Source organism: Lolium perenne, chromosome 2 (assembly GCF_019359855.2).
Source record: "Lolium perenne isolate Kyuss_39 chromosome 2, Kyuss_2.0, whole genome shotgun sequence".
NCBI classification, from domain to species: domain Eukaryota; kingdom Viridiplantae; phylum Streptophyta; class Magnoliopsida; order Poales; family Poaceae; genus Lolium; species Lolium perenne.
Window position 1 is genome coordinate 39,489,979 of NC_067245.2, and position 21,957 is coordinate 39,511,935.

The following is a 21,957-nucleotide window of genomic DNA, read 5'->3' on the forward strand; positions in this document are numbered from 1 at the left end:
TCATAATCCTGACTGACCATAGCAAAAAAGCACAATAATAATATCCTTAATATAGAGTAGCATGAATAACTGAATTGAGCCAGACATTCAATTAATGATTTTCTTTTTAAAATTTCATGTTGTAGGAATAGAAGATGAAGATTTTTTCCAAATCTCCACACCCAACCAATAGGTGAATCCTCAAACCAAAGTATCCATTTGCTATTATTTTAGTTTTAATTCATCTATTATGTACATTGTTTGATCGCTAACAATGTAGTTTAAATTTTTTTATCGGCACAATTGTACCAGGTTTCTGTAAAAAAAAAAAGTTTATTTGCGCTTAGTGTTTGGCCCGGGGCTTGGTCCGATCTTGGCTCCACCACTGTTGTGACTCCTACTGGGACCGTCTTAATTTTACTGGCATATATCTCATATTTTTTTCACCAAACTTATAGTCAAACTTTCTTTTCGAAGTAATACCTCTGTAAACCGGTATGAAGGGAGTAATTGTTAAAGTTGATGTTATTAGAAGATTAGTAGATACGAGACGATAATGCACACTAATACAGAGTTATCAAACATATGTATGTTATATCTGCTTATATTTGCAGGCAACCAAACCTCGGGATTCAATCCAGGCTACCAAATAAATTGTCTTTTTTTTTTTTGCCCAGAGCTCATATGAAAGACGCACTGCTCTCATCTCACTGGCGCACTGGCGCAGTGAAGCACACAAGTGACCAAATTACCAAACTCGCCCTAAGCTGCCGGGAAAGAAGAACCGGCGTGCCGTGATCACAACGGTGCGCGTCGGCGCGCCGATGGAGGCCGTCTGAGCCACGCTCACCGACTAGGAGGACTTCTCCGAGTGCCGCCTCCTCCACCAGGCTCGCGCATTTCGTCAAGCAGGTTGGATGTGTGTGTGTTGATGAATGGATGGATGGTGGGCGTGGTCTCTCGTCTGTGCAGGTCGAGGAGCAGGATCTGGCGCTGGGTCCAAGTTCAACGCCAGAGGCACCATAGACTGCTACTAGGGGGAGAAGGAGATGGAGGTGCTCCAGGCTGGGCGCGCAGGGGGAGATCGCATTCAACATGGTCGAGGGCGATTTCAAGGTCTTCAATGGTATAAATGGTCTGTAAATGAAGCTCGAAATTTCGCTCCATAAACAAATCTACAGTTCAGCACATAAATCATCAAGAAGTTCAGCATCGTCGCCGAAGGTCAAGAGATCATGGCTGCAGCGGCACCAAAAGGGAGTGATGCGGCCATGTGTCTCGAGAGGTTGTAGAAACAGCTCTGGCATAAATCAGGTGGGTGCACACAGCCTGAGCTGCTGAATAATTGCTTGAATGGCACATCAATGAAGAAGAATCCATCAAGATTGAAGAAAGATTGTTTGCAGATAGCATTTGTATAATCTTTCGTCACGGGGATGAACTTTAGAGGAGTACTCCTGTGCTTTCCAATACTTTTTTTTGCATGCTTTCCAAAGCAGCCAGATGGCTGTGATCACCACAGCATGCAACTGCCCACCTCCCACGACCTACTCCTCCTAACCACAGACTTTGATCTTGCTTTGAAAGTTGTGCAAATCAAATTTTCAGAAAGCACCGGAGCACAAGTCTTTGCTCCCTCATCTAAAGCATTACAGTACAGTCGATTCTGGTGTGCCCTTGCCAATGCCAATAAAGAATTCGTGTGCTGCAATCACTAGTGGAAAACAGGGCCTTTGTTCCGGGTTGTAAGAGCCTTTTGTCGCGGGTGGCCATCCGCGACAAAAGGGGCGCGATAAAAGGTCGACCTTTTGTCGCGGGTCGCTTACCACCCGCGACATACAGTCCACCACTTGGCAGGCGCGGGGCCCGCAGGGGACATGACCTTTTGTCGCGGGCGGTATTACCACCCGCGACAAAACACCCTCTACGTGGCGCGCGCACAACCCTGCTGCTTTAGGGTTTGAGGGGTGCAGCACCCCCCCCCCCCCCCGCCACCGACCCCCTTTTAATTCATTTTTTTCATTCGAAAATAAAAGTTGCATATATTTGTACGCTACTAGAAGTTGTACACGTTCATTCATTATATGTACTAGCATGAATTGGCGCGGCGGCACGCCGCGCCTACGCTGTAGTGTGACGGTGGTAATTATATTTAAGACCATCACATATGATATGATTGATTATGATGGTTTTGATGCAGTTCGGATCACGATTTTGTTGGAAAAATATATCGGACGGCATGAATTACAGTCTAACACGGCAACGGCAACAAAGAGCAGGCGCAATTCAGAAATTCTACCAATGGGTCATAGATAAATAGTTGCATAACAACAGGAAGAGATTACATGCAGTGACATGGATCATAGCGGTAGGAATCAAAAATTGTTCTAGGCTTGGTATCTAGGTGTTGTATCCCTCAATGTGCTCGGGGATTTTTTTCGCAGCCATTGCTCCCGAATATGTTCACCTTCATTGATGAACTCACCGTGTAAATGAAAAACATGGTAATTCTTCCATGAGTAATCTGTTACCAAGCAACTTTTCAGTGGGAATAGACTCAATAATAAAGGCCAAAGAACGTCCGTTCGTACCAAACATTAAGAAAATTTGTGAAGCAACCGAACGTGCAAGATCTAATAGGAATTACTTGACGTAAATTCCCCAAAGACAATCATCCTGCAAAGATATGTCATCTCCCAAATACTGCCGATATCAGTCGAGCGGATTTCTACTATTTGTGACATATACAAAAAAAAAAAACAGGTATACACAAATGCCAAGATAAAAAAAAGCACCGGAAAACATGCCTGCCAAGCTTCCTTGAACGTGTTGTATGGCCCACGGTTGCGTGTTGTGACAGTTGAGTGAAAATGCTGCATTTTAGGAGTCATTGACCGACGGCAATTTGAATTTGTATCCACCAACCTGCAATACACAAATCTTAGTGTAGGTAACAATCGCTCCGGCTTATAAAAATTTGTTCAATATTCGTGCATTCAGTACTACCATACCTCGTGTGACCGGAAACCATCAGTAGCATTAATAAAATTTAGCTCCTCACTAATTTATAAACTTCCTTATTACTTTTTAGTTATGGGCAGATAAGCCTTGATGTTGAGAGAAGCAGTTGGAGACCGAGCTTGGATCAGCACAGTAAGTATTACTGATTGAGAATGTAATAAGAGGAATCTAAGTAGATTGCATGGAATCTAGTTTGGCATTGTTTGAAGTAATCACAACTTTAGGAAGCGTCTTGGGAAATCGCCATCTGCAAATGAAACCTAGCAGCGGGAAATCACCATCTGCAAACGAAACCTACCAGATTAAGAGAAAATTTGATATGCACTGTTCCATTTTTTGTATTGTTGGTATAAATTGTCAATTTATTCAAAACCGTTCTCCTAACTGTATCTGGAACTTCTTATAATACCCATTGGTTCTGCATTTAGACAGCAACTTGTCTGTAAGATATAAGAGTAGACATGCTACAGAAACTAAATGCAAGGAAACGAAAAACATTGCATAACAATTCAGGAACAGCCCAATGACGTGACATGAGCGGCAGCAAGTCGTAGCCATTGGAATAAAGCATCGTGGCCCATATATTGTGCAAATGAATTGACAACTGTAGGTGGCGGCCCTGAACTTCGCCACAATAGGGGGAAAAACCAGCAAGTGTAAGACTGCCTATTGAGGCGTAGCTAATCGAAAACAGATTCCCCTAAAAAAAACTAATCGAAAACAGATAGTTATAATTAAGCAGTAGCAAAACAGAGAATAGTAATCGACTGAGAATACATGGCAATAGTACGTGCATAGATAGTAATATGAACGGAACAAATGATAACGGTAGAAGAGCTAGGTCAATATATTACATGGCATATGATAACACATGAGTGTGCAAGGACGTATTATACAGTGAAGGTGATGACAGCCAAAGTAGTAGATCTTTAACAAAACAGACATAACACCTATGAGCACAGATAACTCGTAGGACTTGAGGACATGGTCTAAACAGTCTACTGGTCATTGATATAAAAAAAAAAGGCATACACAGGATAAACCTATGGGCCTTGAACAACAGAACCATGCCCCAAAACAAAGCCTACTTGCTACATATACCAGCCAGAGAATAGCTTGTAGATAGTAGAAACGGTAGTAGATGCAGTACTTCTGACGACTGAATTATCCAATCCTTCACTCTCTATGCGAGTTGTATGATACGTGCGCGAGAACGTGTGAAGCAACCTAGTCATCATCTCAGAAATGCAATCCCTTCTTCGACTTGAGGTTCTTACCAGCACCATCGTTCTTGCAGTTTGTTCTTCCAGCAGTATCAGAGGCAGTCTATAGGCAGAAGGCATTGTTTGTCAGAAAATCAAAAACAGAGGTGCTCTGCTAAGACAACACAATTTTAACTCATCGACTATAGAAGCTGATGATGGTGTACTCTGTGGCATAAGATCCATGGACGGTGCCGGAGTTGAAGTTTCACCAGGGCCTTGAACCTGCTTTGGAGTTTGAGGAATAGGGAGACCCTTAAAATGCCTTGTTGCAGAGTAACATTGGCACAGATAATCGGCTCGGCAATCTGTAACTGGAGGTGGCTGTGCAATGCATCTAATGATTCACACATTGGGAGTTACAATGACACTGAATTCTCTTCCCGTGATGGCAAGCAAATCATGGGGCACTGCATCAGCTTGACCTCTGACACTTGACACAAGCATCAATGCCTCTTTTCCAAAGACAACTTCTCCTCAGGGCCCAAACAAATATAAGTCTGCAAATTTCGCGGTATGAGGATTGGCTAAGTCAGCATCAACTACTTAGACAATGAATCCGTACTTGATAGAGTAATAGCACAAGGGGAAAAAAAGTTGGGCAAGAACTTGTCACAAACAGGACAGAAAAATGTATAATAAATACAGCGGAAATCAGAAGACATGGTGAACAGGTGCGTGTACCTTGGCAGAGGTACAACAGTAGGGCACCGAGGACATTTGTATACTCCATCCGCTAACCTACTTTCTTCCAGCATTCTATGCAGCTTATATAATACCACCCCTTTTTTTGTGAGAACTTCAGTGATTCTAACAGATATCTTGTAGCGTTTGCCCTAAACACATGTACCAATGGATTTAGCAAAGAGAATGCATAACTAATATTTCAGCAAAAGCACTGGAGTTCATTGCGTAAACCCTAAACCTTGTATACTGTAACCTTTTTAAAGATAATGGGCATATTAAATTCGGATTTAATATTACATCTGATCAGCTATTTGATGGAATATATGCACAAAACTGAAGAAGCTCAGAGTGGAATATATTTTGCGGCATGCAAATAGAAATTCCGGAAAATTGGAGAGCATGCTGCACTCTCATGATTTAGAAATAGGGAATTTGAATGTATATACTGCACAAAGGACAAACATCTTATATGTAAGAGCATAGCAAAGTGACAGGATGGCATATGTGAGTTAACACCACTGAAGTGGTGAACTTTACTTTCAGTACACTATACGTTAAGCTCATCATCGTTTCTTAATGTCTAGCGTGCAAGGAAATCTGAGAAGCAGGCATCATATTGATGTAGAATATGGAAATGATGAGAAAAGGAATGTACTGTGCAAATAGATGTCTTCACTTTGAAGATGTACAACAGGGCCTTTCCTCTTCGTTCTTAAATTCAGAGGAAAACCCACTATCCAAAGGTATGTGCAGATCTATAGGGATTTGAAGTTAGTAGTCACCAAAGTGTGTACCTGACTTGAATCTTTTGCAGTATAATCTGTCATCCGGACATACTGCCTAGAAAATATAAAGAAATAATTTAGTAACCTTTGTGTTATGGAAGAAATAAATAAAAAGTTCAATGATGTATCAAATGAACACAAGGGGTGAGAAAATAGCTTGCAGAACCATGTATGAATCACAGTAGTAAAACTCTCCGTAACCAGATTCCGCATAAATAATTCAGGTACCAATCAATAAAAATTAAACAACGTAATATTGATAGTACAGCTGGAATATAATGACTAAGAAGATTTAGATACAGCATTTGCAATATTTCAAAATATACAGAAACTTCATACTTTCAAGGCCAACTAAAGTAGTCCATTCTTTTAGCTGGCCATCAGACCAACCAGAACTATTGTAGATGTAGCAAAACAAACTGATACTCCCCAAAGGAAAATCTATAAGATATTTCTTATAAGAGATCCTAATAATTAAGGAGTTTCTAAGAAGAAGAAACTCTAGCTTCACAACATATGAATCAGCGGTGCAAGTGCATGATAGCAGGGAAGTTCAGACAACAGATAAATTAATGGTGGAAAAACCCTCGGTGCAAGGACCACTGTGGCGTCATGTTGCACCCTGCTGGTAGCCATGGGTGCAATAATAATAGATATTTCTATCGTACATATTATGACTATGGCACGGTTTTGGCAGAAAATCATGGGATACACGATGGTAAATATTATTTTATCAATTTGAAGAGAAAAGTTGATTTGCTATCACATAATCCTCAGGATCACGTTCTTGACAAATATCATCAAACCTGTATACACCAAGGTAGATTGAAGAAGCAATTCAAAATGCAGATCACAATTCCATATAATTTTCTAACCCAAGGTAGATTGAAGGAGGAATTCAAAATCCACAGTTCAGTTCCATATAATCGGATAACCCGTGAGCACCTCGATAAATTTTCAATGTTATAAATGAACAAAAAACTGGTAGGTGATGATGTTCATGCTCCTGCTAATATGAGGAAAATGATGTCCTTGTGGTTAGTTAAATAGAATATATTGACAAAAACGCACAATAGGATTTTGCTTGTTTTAATGTAGTGTCATGGTTCAGTAATAGAGATGTTAGATGGGTATGTTAACAAAAATCACAATAGGCTTTTGCTTGTGTTGATGTAGTGTCATGGTTCAATAATAGAGATGTTAGATGGGACTGCAACACGAAATTGGTTTGTTTTGCTTGCCAGTTGCGCGCTTAGACACATCGAATAATATGTATTCAAGCACTTGAATAAACAAATATCTTACTAAACATAAGATGAATAAATCATCCAGTTACCACAAGGTAAAATAAATTAACATCCAAAAGATGAGCCAAATGAACGATTAGTAAATAAAAAGTTGATGTTGTACAGACTTAGGTGTTTAAGCATGACACTTCACAGTGAGTACCTTTTGTTTGAATAACATCGGAAATACATGAGACAATCCTGAAGCCAACATCAACTTTGCCACTCTCTAATAAGTGGTATCCAATATATGTTCTTAAACATGATATAAATGTCAGGGAACTGAATTTGGACTGCACTTCCAAGATTTTGGCGTTACTAAGAATACTCATTAAATAAGAAACGTTAAAAGCATATGTTAATACTGGGAGAAATACAATCATCTAACTATATTTGTGTCTCCATCCATATACAAAATTTATCTTAAGATCAGCAGTAGTATTATAATTATGATAAATCAAGCTATCAACAAATATCATTTCAAGCTGTAATGGAAACCTGTATATATTTGGTAACAATACTTATCAATGGAAGGTAAGCAAGAGCTGAACTAAGTTGTTGGAGCAAGTAACTATAGAAGTGTGTGGAAGCCAACCTTCGGTATACTGAAATAGCTAAACGAAAATACATGGGATATATATATGATCAACAAATGGCTCACTTCAAATACATATTTTAAGCATTCATGTAAGAAATAGCGTCTGAGTCTAACTTGCATATTAGTACATCACACAAAGAGTCGAACAGAACAAATAGATGGTTGCAGGCATATATTAGAACATGTCAATGCAATTTGTTTATATAAGAACTGTAACAGAAACTTACTGTGTTCGAGTCTTTTTTCCGTCAGAATCCCATGACCAGCTCCCCTTCTAGATCTATTGGACAGAAACTTACTGAACAATATAAAACATGACCCAATTTATAACAGTGAGGAAATTAGGTCATCAGTCTCAGAAAATTCAGAAACTTTAAACAACAGAGTAAATCACGATTGGAAAAAGGTTCAGGCTTTCCCTTTGCAAGATTGAACATGTGACAGAACAACTGGAAACACAAAAAATCGCTACTACCGAACCTGCAATCTATCGTGCTCCATGAGTAAATCTTCCATAGAACCATCGGCTCTCCATGGACCAACAAAACTGCTAGAAGACCAAACCAGCTAGACGTGGCCTAGGCTCGGCGCGGTTCATTGCAGTACGCACATACCTGCAGTAGTAGCACCCGTCTGAAGAACGGCCGTATGAGAAGATGAAATAGACACTCTCACGCGTGCAGGTGACAGGGAGTGCGATGGAGACGATGCGATGGTGTACTACAAAGTGAGCGGCAGGATGTCTGCCGTGGACTCCATCCTCGTGGAGGCGGCCGATTTGGTTGTTCCGGAGCAGCCGCCGGGATGAAGACCGTGCCCCTCAGCGACATAGCGGCGCCATGTCCAGCCAAGAATCCCGCAGATGAGGCAACTTCCCACCCGCAACAGCTCCTCCCCACGCGCAGCACGGCGAACCAGTCCGGCGGGGTCGTCGGCCGCCATCCAGGTGAGGAGCTACAGTGGAAAAGGCAACGCTGGGGGCAGCTAGAGCGCCTTGATGACGGCCAGCACTCCCAGGGGGACCCGATCGAGGCCATGGCCGACGCCCGCGAAGGAGACCGTGGCAGTGGCTCAGCACATCCCACCGCTTCTCCCACTGTATCCCCGTGGCATGGCCCGATGAATAACCGCCCAGGGAGCACCACGAGAGGACCGCCGCCACTGGGATCCCCTCCGTCCATGCGCCTCTTCCCCGCTCCCGCCGTTGGATTTCTCTGGTACCACCATCCTCTGCGCTCCGCCCTGCCGACGACGTCGTAGTTGTCGGTGGCGGCTGTTCGGGGCAACCGATCTACGGCGGCTGCGGAGGACTGCGGAAGCGGCTCGGTGATGACCACGGCTTCGGAGGACCTACACGCAAGGCCAGCGGCCAGAGAGGAGATCGGCCAAGGAAGGGCTGGTGTGGTGAAGAATCTGGCAAGATGGGTGGAGTTGGAGCACGGTAAGATGAGGATGATTAATATGGAGTTCTCCGTAGATGAGGTAGATGAAGCTGAAGGGAGGGCATCCGACGTGTAAAGAATTGAGAAGGGAAAGAGGCAAGGTCAAAGCGGTTCTGATCAGGTGGCCCACTATAAACAGCAAAAGCCACACAATAAATAGACCAATCTAAGATAACGGGCCAAATCACACACGCGTCAGCACCATACGGACTGGTTGGTTCCCTAAAATTTTCTGACGGCACCCAAATTGCACACGGAAAGAAACACTGCAGGAATTAACCATCAAGGAACCTACGTGTCAGCTCACAGTTAATCCAAAAAGTAACTCAAAATTATGAGAAAAATCGAGTTGGTTCAGGTTTAGTATAGTAGTTATATATAGATCGATCAAACAAATATTGGAAGCAAAAGTCGATTCCCCTTACATATTCTTCCCTTACATATATATATACATGGAGCTCACGATCGACAGACAAGCGGTACTAACGACCGACTATTTGGAGGTAGAGCATCTACTTGGACTAAACAAGCCTTTGTTGTTTAATACTTCTCTAACCAAAAGTCCTGCCAGTTCCTCGGTGATTCCTAGTAGGTGTTCCTTTGGTTGGAGTATGTCCCGCATGTAGTCGACCTATATACGAAAATGAGATGAGTATGACTATATCAATCTTGATAACGAAATATTGATGATAATAAATGAAGTTGTGAATGTCGTTGAATTAATTTTTGTTCTGCTTCTCAGTGGTTAACATGCGAATGGACTCGCAAACGTAGTATCCACATAGATTCGTTCCTTGTGGCTGCTGGGGGCACGGTACAGGAGTAAATGTTAGCTTCTCTGCCCAGGTAATCTCCTTATGATGAGTCTTCAAAGCTCTCTAAGCCCTGCCAGGCAAAAGAATGATTGAATGAGTGGATAATTAATTGATATCTCACGAAAGATAAAGCGCGGCGATGAAGGAAATTACACTTGGAGCAACTTCTGCAAGTCGTGGAACCCGTCCACGCCTCTACTCAGTGGGTCTCTTACTTCAACTATTCCCTTATCAGGTTGAATGTCTAGTAGAATCCAGTGGAAGCTGCACATGTTATGTATATACGTCAGGAATTACACTTAACATCGAGTATGAAAAATTGAATGTGCATAAAAGATCATTAAGACTCTCACTCGTAGTTGTAAGGAAACAATATTGAATCACAGAAATATTGCTCCCCCAAAAACCTTAGTAGGTTTCCCCCGTTTCTTGGCGTTTATGCTTTACCGTTTCAACATGTATTTTATCTGGGTCAATAAACCCAACATTGATAATATTATTACTTTTGCATTCACTGATCTTCAGTCTGCATAAGAGAACACATAAGATATAATGAGTATATGCAATGAAAACGAACATGAACTGAATGAAAATGAACTTATATGTAGTTAACAACTTACAAGGAATAGCAACTCATGAGAGATTTGTCGAGTGCATCTAGATTGAATAACTGCCAGAGTTCATTCATCTCAATATGAATCTCCTCCTTTCGGTAGTAATATTCAAATGGTATGCTCGCCACGATGTACCTTATGTTCTCCTTGTATGCATCAAGGTACCACTGATGCAAATTCCGCATATGTGTTGGCAGTTTATGCAGCTGCTCTTTGCTGACCAACTCGGCTCCGTAGACAAATTTAGGAGCTATATCAGCAGTGGGTAGTGCAGCATCTGCTGCAAGCAGCAATTCCTCCACGGTAACTGAACAGGAAGCCGCTAGCCTTGCAGCTTCTTCCATATCGAAACCACCATGTTCCTGGTACACATTGGGAACATTAAACACTTTGAGTGCTGGGATCGATTGTTTGGGCTGATCTCCGAGGAGGGGAACTTCCTTTCTCTTTTTGCCTTTTGTCGTTTGCTTGGCCTTGAGGGGTGCACTTGTTGAACTTGACTTTTTCTCGGCTGCACTTCTAGCTGATGATTTGCTCGTGCCAGCAATATCCTTCTCCTTAGCCTTTTCATCCTTCTTCTCGTCAATTACCTTCGCAAGGTGGCGTGTATAGTCATCCTTCTTCTCGTGTAAGTCATACTGCGATGGTGTGTTCAGAAATTAGCAGCATATTCTTTTTGCTTCTCTGTGTATGGCTCTGGCGCTGGAGGTTTCTCCTTATGAAAAAAAATCATAATTGTATTTCGCAACAATGGCCTCATTTTCCTCAACAGTACGATCGTAAGGACGGGGGGGAGGAACCTTTGGTACTTTTGGGAGGGGCGACATCTTGCGGACAGGACTCTTGAAACGCTTCCGGCTGGATGCATTCCGAGTCTTAGTGGGCAGAGACGGCGGCGCTGAAGATGGAGATGGACTACAGGTGCCGACCCCTTTTGTCGCGGGTCGTAATACGGTCCGCGACAAAAGGCCGCGACAAAAGGCTCTGCCGGCTTCGGAGCGACGTGGCCACCCCATTTGTCGCGGGTGCAGGCGCGCCCGCGACAAATGGCTCCCACGAAAGCCCTATTTTCCACTAGTGAATATATACCATGGCAACGATGAAGCAAGCTCGCCTCCCAGGAAAATCGTTCGTTTCGAGTGAACTCATAATCTCTCGATTATTGCGATGTACATGGCCAAACAATTAACAGGAAATATAAGAACCATCAGGAACATTTTGACTTAGAAAACACAATCATCTTCAAATGTACAAAAAAAGGGTTTACTAGTACAAGACATTCGTTATTAATCCAACTTTATTTACTAGTTCCAAACAAACCGAAGTTTATACATATATAAAACAAATAGGAGTACCAATTCATCGTCCATGTAAGCACGTATCGTAGGTAGCAGAGAAACAAGTACACGGGGCAGCCAATCTCTCATCCATGGCCATCGACACTAATCAATATTGGGTAGGAATGGTGAGGACAGCGTCTAGATAGTCAACATGTTGGTCTCCGTATGTCTTAAACCCAGCAGATAGCTCATTACTAGCACTTCGTGCCGTTGGCCTGCGTGATGGGTTCGGCTCCAGGCACTGAACTGCAACACTGAGCACGCCATAGATCTCTCTAGCGGTTTCAGCATCAGGTATCTCGAGCCTGGAGTCCAGCAGATTCTTCACGCACACATCATTCTTGTTGGTTGTCAAGTGGAGGGATGAGAGCAGATCGCCTGGATGGGATCCCATAAATAGCTCCAGAGCAACCACTCCGAAGCTGTATATATCACACTTCTCTGTCACATTTTGTGTATATGCTAGTTCTGCAATCAGTAGCAACTAGTTTATCAATGTTGCAATAAACAGTTCCGAGTATCATACTGTTCTGCATGTATAAAAGCAACACACATATATGACATATCTAAGTCTAGAGAATAGTACATGATTTGACTTTTATTTACCTGGTGCAAGATATCCTTTAGTTCCAGCAATTTGTGTGATATTCCGGCCATTAATGTTGAGAATTTTAGCAGTGCCAAAATCCGAGATGCAAGCTCTAAATTCCACATCAAGCAAAATGTTTTTGCTTGTTATATCCCGATGGACTATTGGTGAGGAACAATCATGATGCATGTATGCCAAAGCATGAACAACATCCAGCACAAGTTGTATCCGCCTTTTCCAATCCAATTCTATTGCCCTTTCATTGGATCTCAGTGTTTCTACCAAATTTCCTCTCTCCATGTATTTATATATAAGAAATCTCCCTCTGCTAGAGGAACAGTACCCGAATAATTTTACGATGTTTCGATGCCGAATCTGCAACAATGCGTCAATCTCACGATTGAACACCGACTCATTCACGCAACATTCTTCTTCTATTATGTGTATCTTCTTCATTGCAAATATCTCACCTGTTTTAAGTGTGGCTTTGTAGACAGATCCATGACTCCCAGTTCCTATGCAATGCATCTCACTAAAGTCTTTAGTTGCTTCAACGATTTGCTTGAACACATCTACCCCATCAAAGCTCCAAATGGAGAACACATTTGCTTGTGTTTCTTTATTGGAAATAGTTTGTTTGGATTTCCTCCTTCCATGCCGGAACATCACTATAGCCGCAAGAAGAACAAGAGATGACAAAATAGGAACCGTTGCTGCAACAATTATTTTGTATGCATTCCTCTGTCCTCCTTCATGAGTTGCACTAGTACAAGGAGGCAATCCTTTCACTTCACCACATAGCAACTTATTATGCATGAACCACTGGACCGGAGCTCCCTGGAAGAACCTACTCTCGGGTACTGGTCCTTCCAATTCATTGTAAGATACATCAATGGATGTCAAACTTCCCATACTCAAAAATGATGATGGAATTAATCCAGTCAATTCATTGTGCGAAAGATTCAAAGCATCTAGCATGGTCAGACCACTCAATTGACTTGGTATCTCCCCACCAAAGGAATTATCACTTAAGTCCAACAGTTCATGTAAATTGAATAGCACCCCTAGATCGGTAGGTATGTTTCCTTTGAAGTTATTGTGACTCAATTTCAAAAGGTTAAGCTTCAAACAATTATTGAATGAACCTTGTATGAAACCACTTAGGTTATTTGATGACAAATCCAGGGACTCCAAGTTGGACAATGCTCCAATTTCTTGTGGAATGCTTCCATGGAGAAAATTGTTTGCGACACTTAATTGGGACAATTTTTGTAGATTGCCCACTGCACTTGGAAGCTCTCCTTCAAGCTTATTTGATGAAAGATTAAGTACTTCTAGCTGAGAAAGTCCCCCTATACTTGCAGGTATTTTTCCTATGAGGTTGTTGTTCGAGAGGTGTAGCATGGTAAGATTACGACCTTCCCTCCAATGATCAGGCAATTGGCCAAACAATTTGTTTGAGCTCATATCCATATACACAAGATTTGGGTGAATCCCCAATTCAGAGATATCCCCTTCTAGTTGATTCCTTTCAAGACGAACTCTGACTAGGCTTCTACAGTTTAGCAAACTTGACGGCAAAGGTCCATTAAGGTTGTTATCAAATGCAGTTATCTTGTTAAGAAATCCTCCAGCACACAACTTGGGTGGCAGACGACCGGAGAGATTGTTCCCACCAAGTTGCAGATATTTGAGATATGTTAATGTTCCAATTTGTTCAGGAATATGTCCAGAGAATTTATTATGATCAAGGTATAAGGCACTAAGTTTGGTCAAATTTCCAATCATGGTGGGAATGGAACCCATGAGTTTGTTACCATTGAGAACCAACTCTTGTAACTTCACTAGGTAACCTAGTTCTGGAGGAAGATATCCAGATAAATGATTACCAAAAAGGTACAAGGTAGTGAGCTTTGTCAAATTTCCAAAGATATCGGGGATGGCACCAATGAGTTTGTTATCACTGAGTTCCAACTCTTGTAAATTCACCAGGTAACCTAGTTCTCGAGGAAGACGCCCAGAAAGTTGATTACCCCGTAGGTACAAGGTAGTGAGCTTTGTCAAATTTCCAAAGATATTGGGGATGAAACCAATGAATTTGTTATCACCGAGTTTCAAGTCTTCTAAATTCACCAGGTAACCTAGTTCTCGAGGAAGACGCCCAGAAAGTTGGTTACCCGTTAGGTGCAAGGTAGTGAGCTTTGTCAAATTTCCAAAGGTATTGGGGATGGAACCAATGAATTTGTTATCATCGAGTTCCAAGTCTTCTAAATTCACCAAGTAACCTAGTTCTCGAGGAATTCGCCCAGAAAGTTGGTTACCCCATAAGTACAAGGTAATGATATTAACCAAACTCCCAAACGTATCGGGGATGGAACCCATGAGTTTGTTATCGGAAAGGTCTAAATCTTCTAAATTCACTAGGTAACCTAGTTCTCGAGGAATACGCCCGGAAAGTTGGTTACCCCATAGGTACAAGCTAGTGATATTAACCAAACTTCCAAACGTATCGGGGATGGAACCCATGAGTTTGTTATCGCTAAGAGCCAACTCCTGTAAATTCACCAGGTAACCTAGTTCTCGAGGAATATATCCGAGCGCCTGATTGCCATCAAGGTACAAGATAGTGAGTTGAGTAAGATTCCCTAAATTTCTTGGAACGCGGCCCGTGAGGTTGTTGCTTGATAGGTCTAATCTAACCAGCTTGTTTAGGTAGCCTAATTCGCTAGGGATGGAACCATACAAGTGATTTTTGGACAGGACCAGCGTTACAAGACTCTCTAGGTGTTTTATTTGCCATGGTATTTTGCCAGAGAGCTCATTCTCCTGGAGCATGAGGTGTCGCAGGCTTGTCAAGGATGATGCTAGAGCAGGTGGAAAGGAGCCCCTTATCTGATTGTGCGCGAGCTGGATGCTCGTCAAGGTTGACAATGCTGTGAAGTTGAGGGCGTCGAGCTCCCCTCTCAATCCCAGCCCCCGCAAAGAGATCTCTGTGATCACCTCTTGGTGGCCTTCTTGATGCTTGATGCAGCTGATGCCATGCCAGCTGCACGGCCGTGTAGTAGTGCTTCCCGTTCCCCATGACCGGAGCTCGGCTGGTGGTCTCTCGAGTGTGGCTTTCCAGCCAAGGAGGGCTCCTGCTTGTTCCTCCAGGGTTGGCAGTACTGCCATGGTCGTTGGAAACCAGGCTAGTAGTAGAACAAGTGAGATGAGCTTTAGTAGAGGGGAGGTCTCCATGCCTACTTGCATGACAGAAGTAGCTATGGCGGAGTTTGTTGGCTCTTGGTTTTGCCTGTGAAATTTTGTGGTGTTACCTTGGTATGTATAGTACCTACATGGTTTCACTTTGATCAATGTATCTCTCACCAGAGGGGGAGGCAGAGAATAGTCTTTTGGCCCGCTCCATGACTTGACGACGACTAGCTAGCACCGAGTCATCGAAGAAGATGAACTTGTTCATTATGCGCTACCTAGAGCCATCAGCAAATTAATTTACGCCGTGACGGACTAGGGCTCTCGCAACGTCCATACATGCATCAAATAATAATGTGTCGAGCAACAAAACGTGACCACAAAAAATACACTTTGGAAAGCATATGTACGAGAATTTTGGACCAGTAAAACGTACTGCTCCACGCTTTGAAGTTTGTCAGCATCGATCGGGTTAGGTTGCGGACAAGTACACTGTGCATTGGCAAGTGGTGCAGGTGGATCGGAGCTAAGCTGGAACAGGGCCGGCCCTAGGGGGGGGGGGGCGGGAGGGGCGGCCGCCCCGGGCCCCCGGAACCGAGGGGGCCCCATCTGGCCATGGCATATGCAGCGACGAAGGATTTGCGACGCCATTAGAGCATGCTTTGAGCTTTTCTGTCGTCGGGTTTGGGGAGACGATGCGAAGCGTTGCATATCTTTTTTTTTTTTTTTTTTTTTTTTTGAGAAAAGAAGCGTTGCATATCTTCTTCTGTTTCCTGTGGATTGTTACTTGGGCCTACCTATTCTTTTGTTAGCTTGGGCCCTTTTCTCTTTTTTTTGTATAAATACTTTTTGTCTTTACTAGGGGCCCGGATTCTAGTTTCGCCCCGGGCCCCTGAAATATCAGGACCGGGCCTGAGCTGGAAATGGACAGCAGGTATTGCGCTTTCGGAAGCTCATAAACGCAACGGGAATCATATGAGAGCCTTATCGGAAAAAAGGAGCCGGTTCGACTGCGTACACGTAAAACAGATTCTGGAAATCACGGCCCTCATCACAACGAACTCGTTGCTTTGGAAATCATATGAGAGTTTTTGACATGTAAATGACTCTGTCAGCATCGATCGATAGTAACCCGGGGCCAGGGGAATTCACTATCAGACTACCACCGAAAATTCACTGTAAATTAATAATACTACAGGCGGGCCTCTCTCCATCTGAACCCCTCTGAAAAGTACACCGCCATGCCGAGAGAGTGATATGGTTGGACTAGAGACTGGAAACTGGGCCTATCTGGCCGCTCGCGGGCTTAGAGCATCTCCACTCGTTTCCCCGACGAGCCTCCCGAGCGACGTTTTTCCCATCCGGACGGCGAAATTCGGCTCAGTCGCGCCCCCGGTTCCTCGTTTTCGTCCGGATTTGGCCCTTCATCCATCCGGCGAGCTCACGCCATCCCCGGCCCCCCGGGGATCTATCGGGGACTCCGGACGAGTGAAAAGCGGGGAAGGGCCCGATCTGTCGGCGACTCGACACACGAACCCCACCGCCACCTCGCTCAAAATCTCCCCCACCCCTCGTATCTCTCTCGCCGCCGGCACCACCCCGCCGGCTTGTTGCCCAGATTCCGCCGTCCCTCCTTCTCCACCTGCCTATATTCCGCCGCCTTTCGACGAAGGCCTATCTGGCTGCTCCTCCGCCGGCCTGTTTTCCGACTTTAGCCTACTCCTCGTCGCTCGTGGCTCGGGTTGCCTCGACCACGCCCATCAGGTGTTCGTCCATTTGCCTCGCCGGTCATTGACTCGGACGAAGAGGAGGAGCAGATGTTCGTCGAGCTTATGCGAGAAGAGATGGCAGCTGCTGCGCGTAGTTAACGTATGTCTTTCCGTTCAACACGCGTCCGTTGGAAACCCCAAGAGGAAGGTGTGATGCGTACAGCAGTAAGTTTCCCTCAGTAAGAAACCAAGGTTTATCGAACCAGTAGGAGCCAAGAAGCACGTCGAAGGTTGATGGCAGCGGGATGTAGTGCGGCGCAACACCAGGGATTCTGGCGCCAACGTGGAACCTGCACAACACAACCAAAATACTTTGCCCCAACGAAACAGTGAGGTTGTCAATCTCACCGGCTTGCTGTAACAAAGGATTAGATGTATAGTGTGGATGATGATTGTTTGCAGAAAACAGTAGAACAAGTATTGCAGTAGATTGTATTCGATGTAAAAGAATGGACCGGGGTCCACAGTTCACTAGTGGTGTCTCTCCCATAAGATAAATAGCATGTTGGGTGAACAAATTACAGTTGGGCAATTGACAAATAGAGAGGGCATGACCATGCACATACATGATATGATGAGTATAGTGAGATTTAATTGGGCATTACGACAAAGTACATAGACCGCTATCCAGCATGCATCTATGCCTAAAAAGTCCACCTTCAGATTATCATCCGAACCCCTTCCAGTATTAAGTTGCAAACAACAGACAATTGCATTAAGTATGGTGCGTAATGTAATCAATAACTACATCCTCGGACATAGCATCAATGTTTTATCCCTAGTGGCAACAGCACATCCACAACCTTAGAACTTTCATCCTTGTCCTGCATTTAATGGAGGCATAAACCCACTATCGAGCATAAATACTCCCTCTTGGAGTTAAGAGTAAAAACTTGGCCAGAGCCTCTACTAATAACGGAGAGCATGCAAGATCATAAACAACACATAGATATAAATTGATAATCAACATAACATAGTATTCTCTATCCATCGGATCCCAACAAACACAACATATAGCATTACAGATAGATGATCTTGATCATGTTAGGCAGCTCACAAGACCCGATAATGAAGCACATAAGGAGAAGACGACCATCTAGCTACTGCTATGGACCCATAGTCCAGGGGTGAACTACTCACTCATCACTCCGGAGGCGACCATGGCGGTGAAGAGTCCTCCGGGAGATGATTCCCCTCTCCGGCAGGGTGCCGAAGGCGATCTCCTGAATCCCCCGAGATGGGATTGGCGGCGGCGGCGTCTCTGGAAGGTTTTCCGTATCGTGGCTCTCGGTACTGGGGGTTTCGCGATGAAGACTATATGTAGGCGGAAGGGCAGGTCAGGGGGCCGCACGGGGGCCCCACACACTAGGGCCGCGTGGGCCCCCCTTGGGCCGCGCCGCCTTACTGTGGCGGCGCCCCGTGGCCCCACTTCGTCTCCTCTTCGGTCTTCTGGAAGCTTCGTGGCAAAATAGGCCCCTGGGCGTTGATTTCGTCCAATTCCGAGAATATATCCTTACTAGGATTTCTGAAACCAAAAATAGCAGAAAACAGTAACTGGCTCTTCGGTATCTCGTTAATAGGTTAATGCCGGAAAATGCATAAATATGACATAAAGTATGCATAAAACATGTAGATATCATCAATAATGTGGCATGGAACATAAGAAATTATCGATACGTCGGAGACGTATCAGCAGCCGCCGCCCAAGACGAGGAGCACATGATGATCCTCGGTTGCTTGTCAAGCATGTACGCCGGACTGGCAACTGGTCGACGTGGTGGGTCGGCACCAGGTCGCCGGAAGTGCAAGCCGAGACAGCGAATGGAGGGCTACTGCATGTTGTACGCCGACTACTTCACCGACAATCCATTGCACGGTGAGAGTGTTTTCTGGCGTCGTTTCAGGATAAGCAGAAAGCTATTTCTGCAAATTGTGTATGCCATCCGAGACTTTGACCCCTACTTCAGATGCAAGGCGGATTGCACTGGTTTGGTTGGATTTTTGTCAATGCAGAAGTGCACAGTGGCTATGAGGATGCTGGCGTATGGAGCTCCCGGTGATGGTGCAGATGACTATCTTCGGATGGCGGAGTCCACCGCCCTTGATTGTTTCTACCGGTTCTGCAGGGCCGTCATAGCAGTGTTCGGGGACTATTACTTGAGATCACCCACTGTCGAAGACACTCAGAGGATCCTTGCAACAAATGAAGCTATGGGTTTTCCAGGGATGCTTGGAAGCATTGACTGCATGCATTGGCAATGGAAGAACTGTCTGTTTGCGTGGCAGGGAATGTACAAGGGTCACAAAAAAGGCTGCACTGTGATACTTGAAGCAGTGGCTACTGATACGTCCAAAACGTATCTACTTTCCCGAACACTTTTGCTATTGTTTTGCCTCTAATTTGTGTATTTTGGATACAACTAACACGGACTAACGCTGTTTTCAGCAGAATTGCTCTGGTGTCTCGTTTTTGTGCAGAAATTCAACTTTCAGGAAAATCCCCGGAATTTATGTCGAAGGGCTTATTTTTCCAGAAGATTCACGGAGCCAGAAGGGCAGGCCTGGGGGAGGCCCAGGGCCCCCACACATTAGGCCGGCGCGGCCTGGAGGGGGGCGCGCCGCCCTACTGTGTGGCCGCCTCGGCCAGCCTCTGACGCCCCCTCTAGACTATTTAAGGGTTTCGATCTAAAAACGCGAGGAGGGAAGTCGAAGTCGCCAGAACCCATCCAGAACGCCGCCACCATCGCGAAACTCCGTCTCGGGACCAGAAACTCCGTTCTGGCACTCCGCCGGGACAGGGAATTGGAGGAGATCATCGCCATCATCACCACCGACGCCTCTCCATCGACCAGCAATGTTTCCCCCATCCATGTGTGAGTAATTCCCCCGCTGTAGGCTGAAGGGGATAGTAGGGATTGGATGAGATTGGTCATGTAACAGCATAAGATTGTTAGGGCATAGTGCCTAGTGTCCGTAATTGGTACTTTGATGATATTGTTGCAACTTGTTATGCTTAATGCTTGTCACTAGGGCCCGAGTGCCATGATCTCTGATCTGAACATGTTATTTTTTATGATGATATGCATTGTTTTATGATCTTACCTGCAAGTTGTATACACATGTCGCTGTCCGGAACCCAAGGCCCCAAAGTGACAGAAATTGGGATAACCGGAGGGGAAGGCGGTGATGTGAGGATCACATGTGTTCACGGAGTGTTAATGCTTTGCTCTGGTGCTCTATTAAAAGGAGTACCTTAATTTCCAGTAGATTCCCTAGAGGCCCGGCTGCCACCGGCTGGTAGGACAAAAGATGTTGTGCAAGTTTCTCATTGCGAGCACGTACGACTAAATATGGAACACATGCCTATGGATTGCTTAGTACTTGGACACCGTTTTATTACTATCTGCAAATGCCCTGCTTTGATTGTTACATGAGTTTCTCTCATCCATGCAATGCCCGTCATCCATCCCTGTGCCTACAGTATTTTAATCCTGTTGTTTACTATAATCACTACTGCTGTCTTTGTTACACTGCTGCTGTTATTTCACTACACTCTTTGCTATAAAGCTGACCTCTTGATAAACTCTTGCGAGCAAGTCTGTTTCAGTGTGCTGAATTGACAACTCCGCTGTTAAGGCTTTCAAGTATTCTTTGTCTTCCCTTGTGTCGAATCAATAAATTGGGTTTTACTTCCCGCGAAGACTGTTGCGAACCCCTATACTTGTGGGTCATCACCTACCCATGATCTCTGGATTTGGCACTCTTTCTTTGGTATGCTTGGATCCAACAATGACATCAACGTCCTAAACTGCTCCCCGATCTTTTCCAAGCTTGTTGAGGGTCATGCTCCCCCGGTGAACTACGTGATCAATGGTCGGCACTACAACAAAGGATACTACCTTGCAGACGGTATCTATCCAAAGTGGGCAACATTTGTGAAGACTATCTCGAAACCTAGCACCCCCAAACTTTGCGAGTTTGTCAAGAAACAAGAAGCTTGCTGAAAAGACGTCGAGCGTGCATTTGGTGTCCTCCAGCAAAGATTTGCTGTCGTCCGGTTCCCCGCTATGACTTGGTCCAAAGATCAGATGTGGGAGGTGATGAACTGTTGTGTGTGCCTAGACAATATGATTATTGAAAATGAGCGAAAACATCCGGTTCCTCTGGCTGAGCAACAAGCACCATATGAGAGTAGAGAATCCAGATTTGGAAGTTCACTTGGATTGATATTGTTCGCTGCAAATTCTCCATCATGGGTAAATCTCGCGATCCTAAAGTCGTCATATTACCATCCACTATAAGAAAAGGTACAACTCTGAGTACCTCTGCTGCTCTCGATTCACCATCTGTGATAAGTCAACTTGTTTCACCACCACAAGCTTCACATGCTGGTACTTCTGCTGAATCTAAAAATTCTTATAATTTTGATGATGCTTCTGATGTGCTTGATGATAGTGGTTCATTGGGATCTTTTCTAGATGCTACAATTGCTAGGTCTAGACAAATTGAAAATACTGAAACTCCTAACGAAAATGCTGCTACACCTGTTAATTCACCTGAGTCTGTTGAATACTCTAG

At 44.3% G+C, this 21,957-nt stretch overlaps 1 protein-coding gene and 1 long non-coding RNA gene across 2 annotated transcripts; both read right to left on the bottom strand.

Moving 5' to 3' along the window:
• Positions 1-4,632: 4,632 nt before the first annotated feature.
• On the bottom strand, positions 4,633-5,898 carry LOC127329889 (uncharacterized). The gene is made up of 3 exons (XR_007869044.2): positions 5,744-5,898; positions 4,947-5,098; positions 4,633-4,762 (listed from the first exon to the last, which is right to left on the bottom strand). It is a non-coding gene; the product is annotated as an uncharacterized lncRNA (long non-coding RNA).
• Positions 5,899-11,685: 5,787 nt separating this feature from the next.
• On the bottom strand, positions 11,686-15,793 carry LOC127331863 (uncharacterized). Its single transcript, XM_051358073.2, has 2 exons — positions 12,436-15,793; positions 11,686-12,297 (listed from the first exon to the last, which is right to left on the bottom strand). The coding sequence occupies exons 1-2, from the start codon at positions 15,665-15,667 to the stop codon at positions 11,936-11,938; spliced, it is 3,594 nt and encodes a 1,197-aa protein (XP_051214033.1). The 5' UTR covers positions 15,668-15,793; the 3' UTR covers positions 11,686-11,935.
• Positions 15,794-21,957: the final 6,164 nt, after the last annotated feature.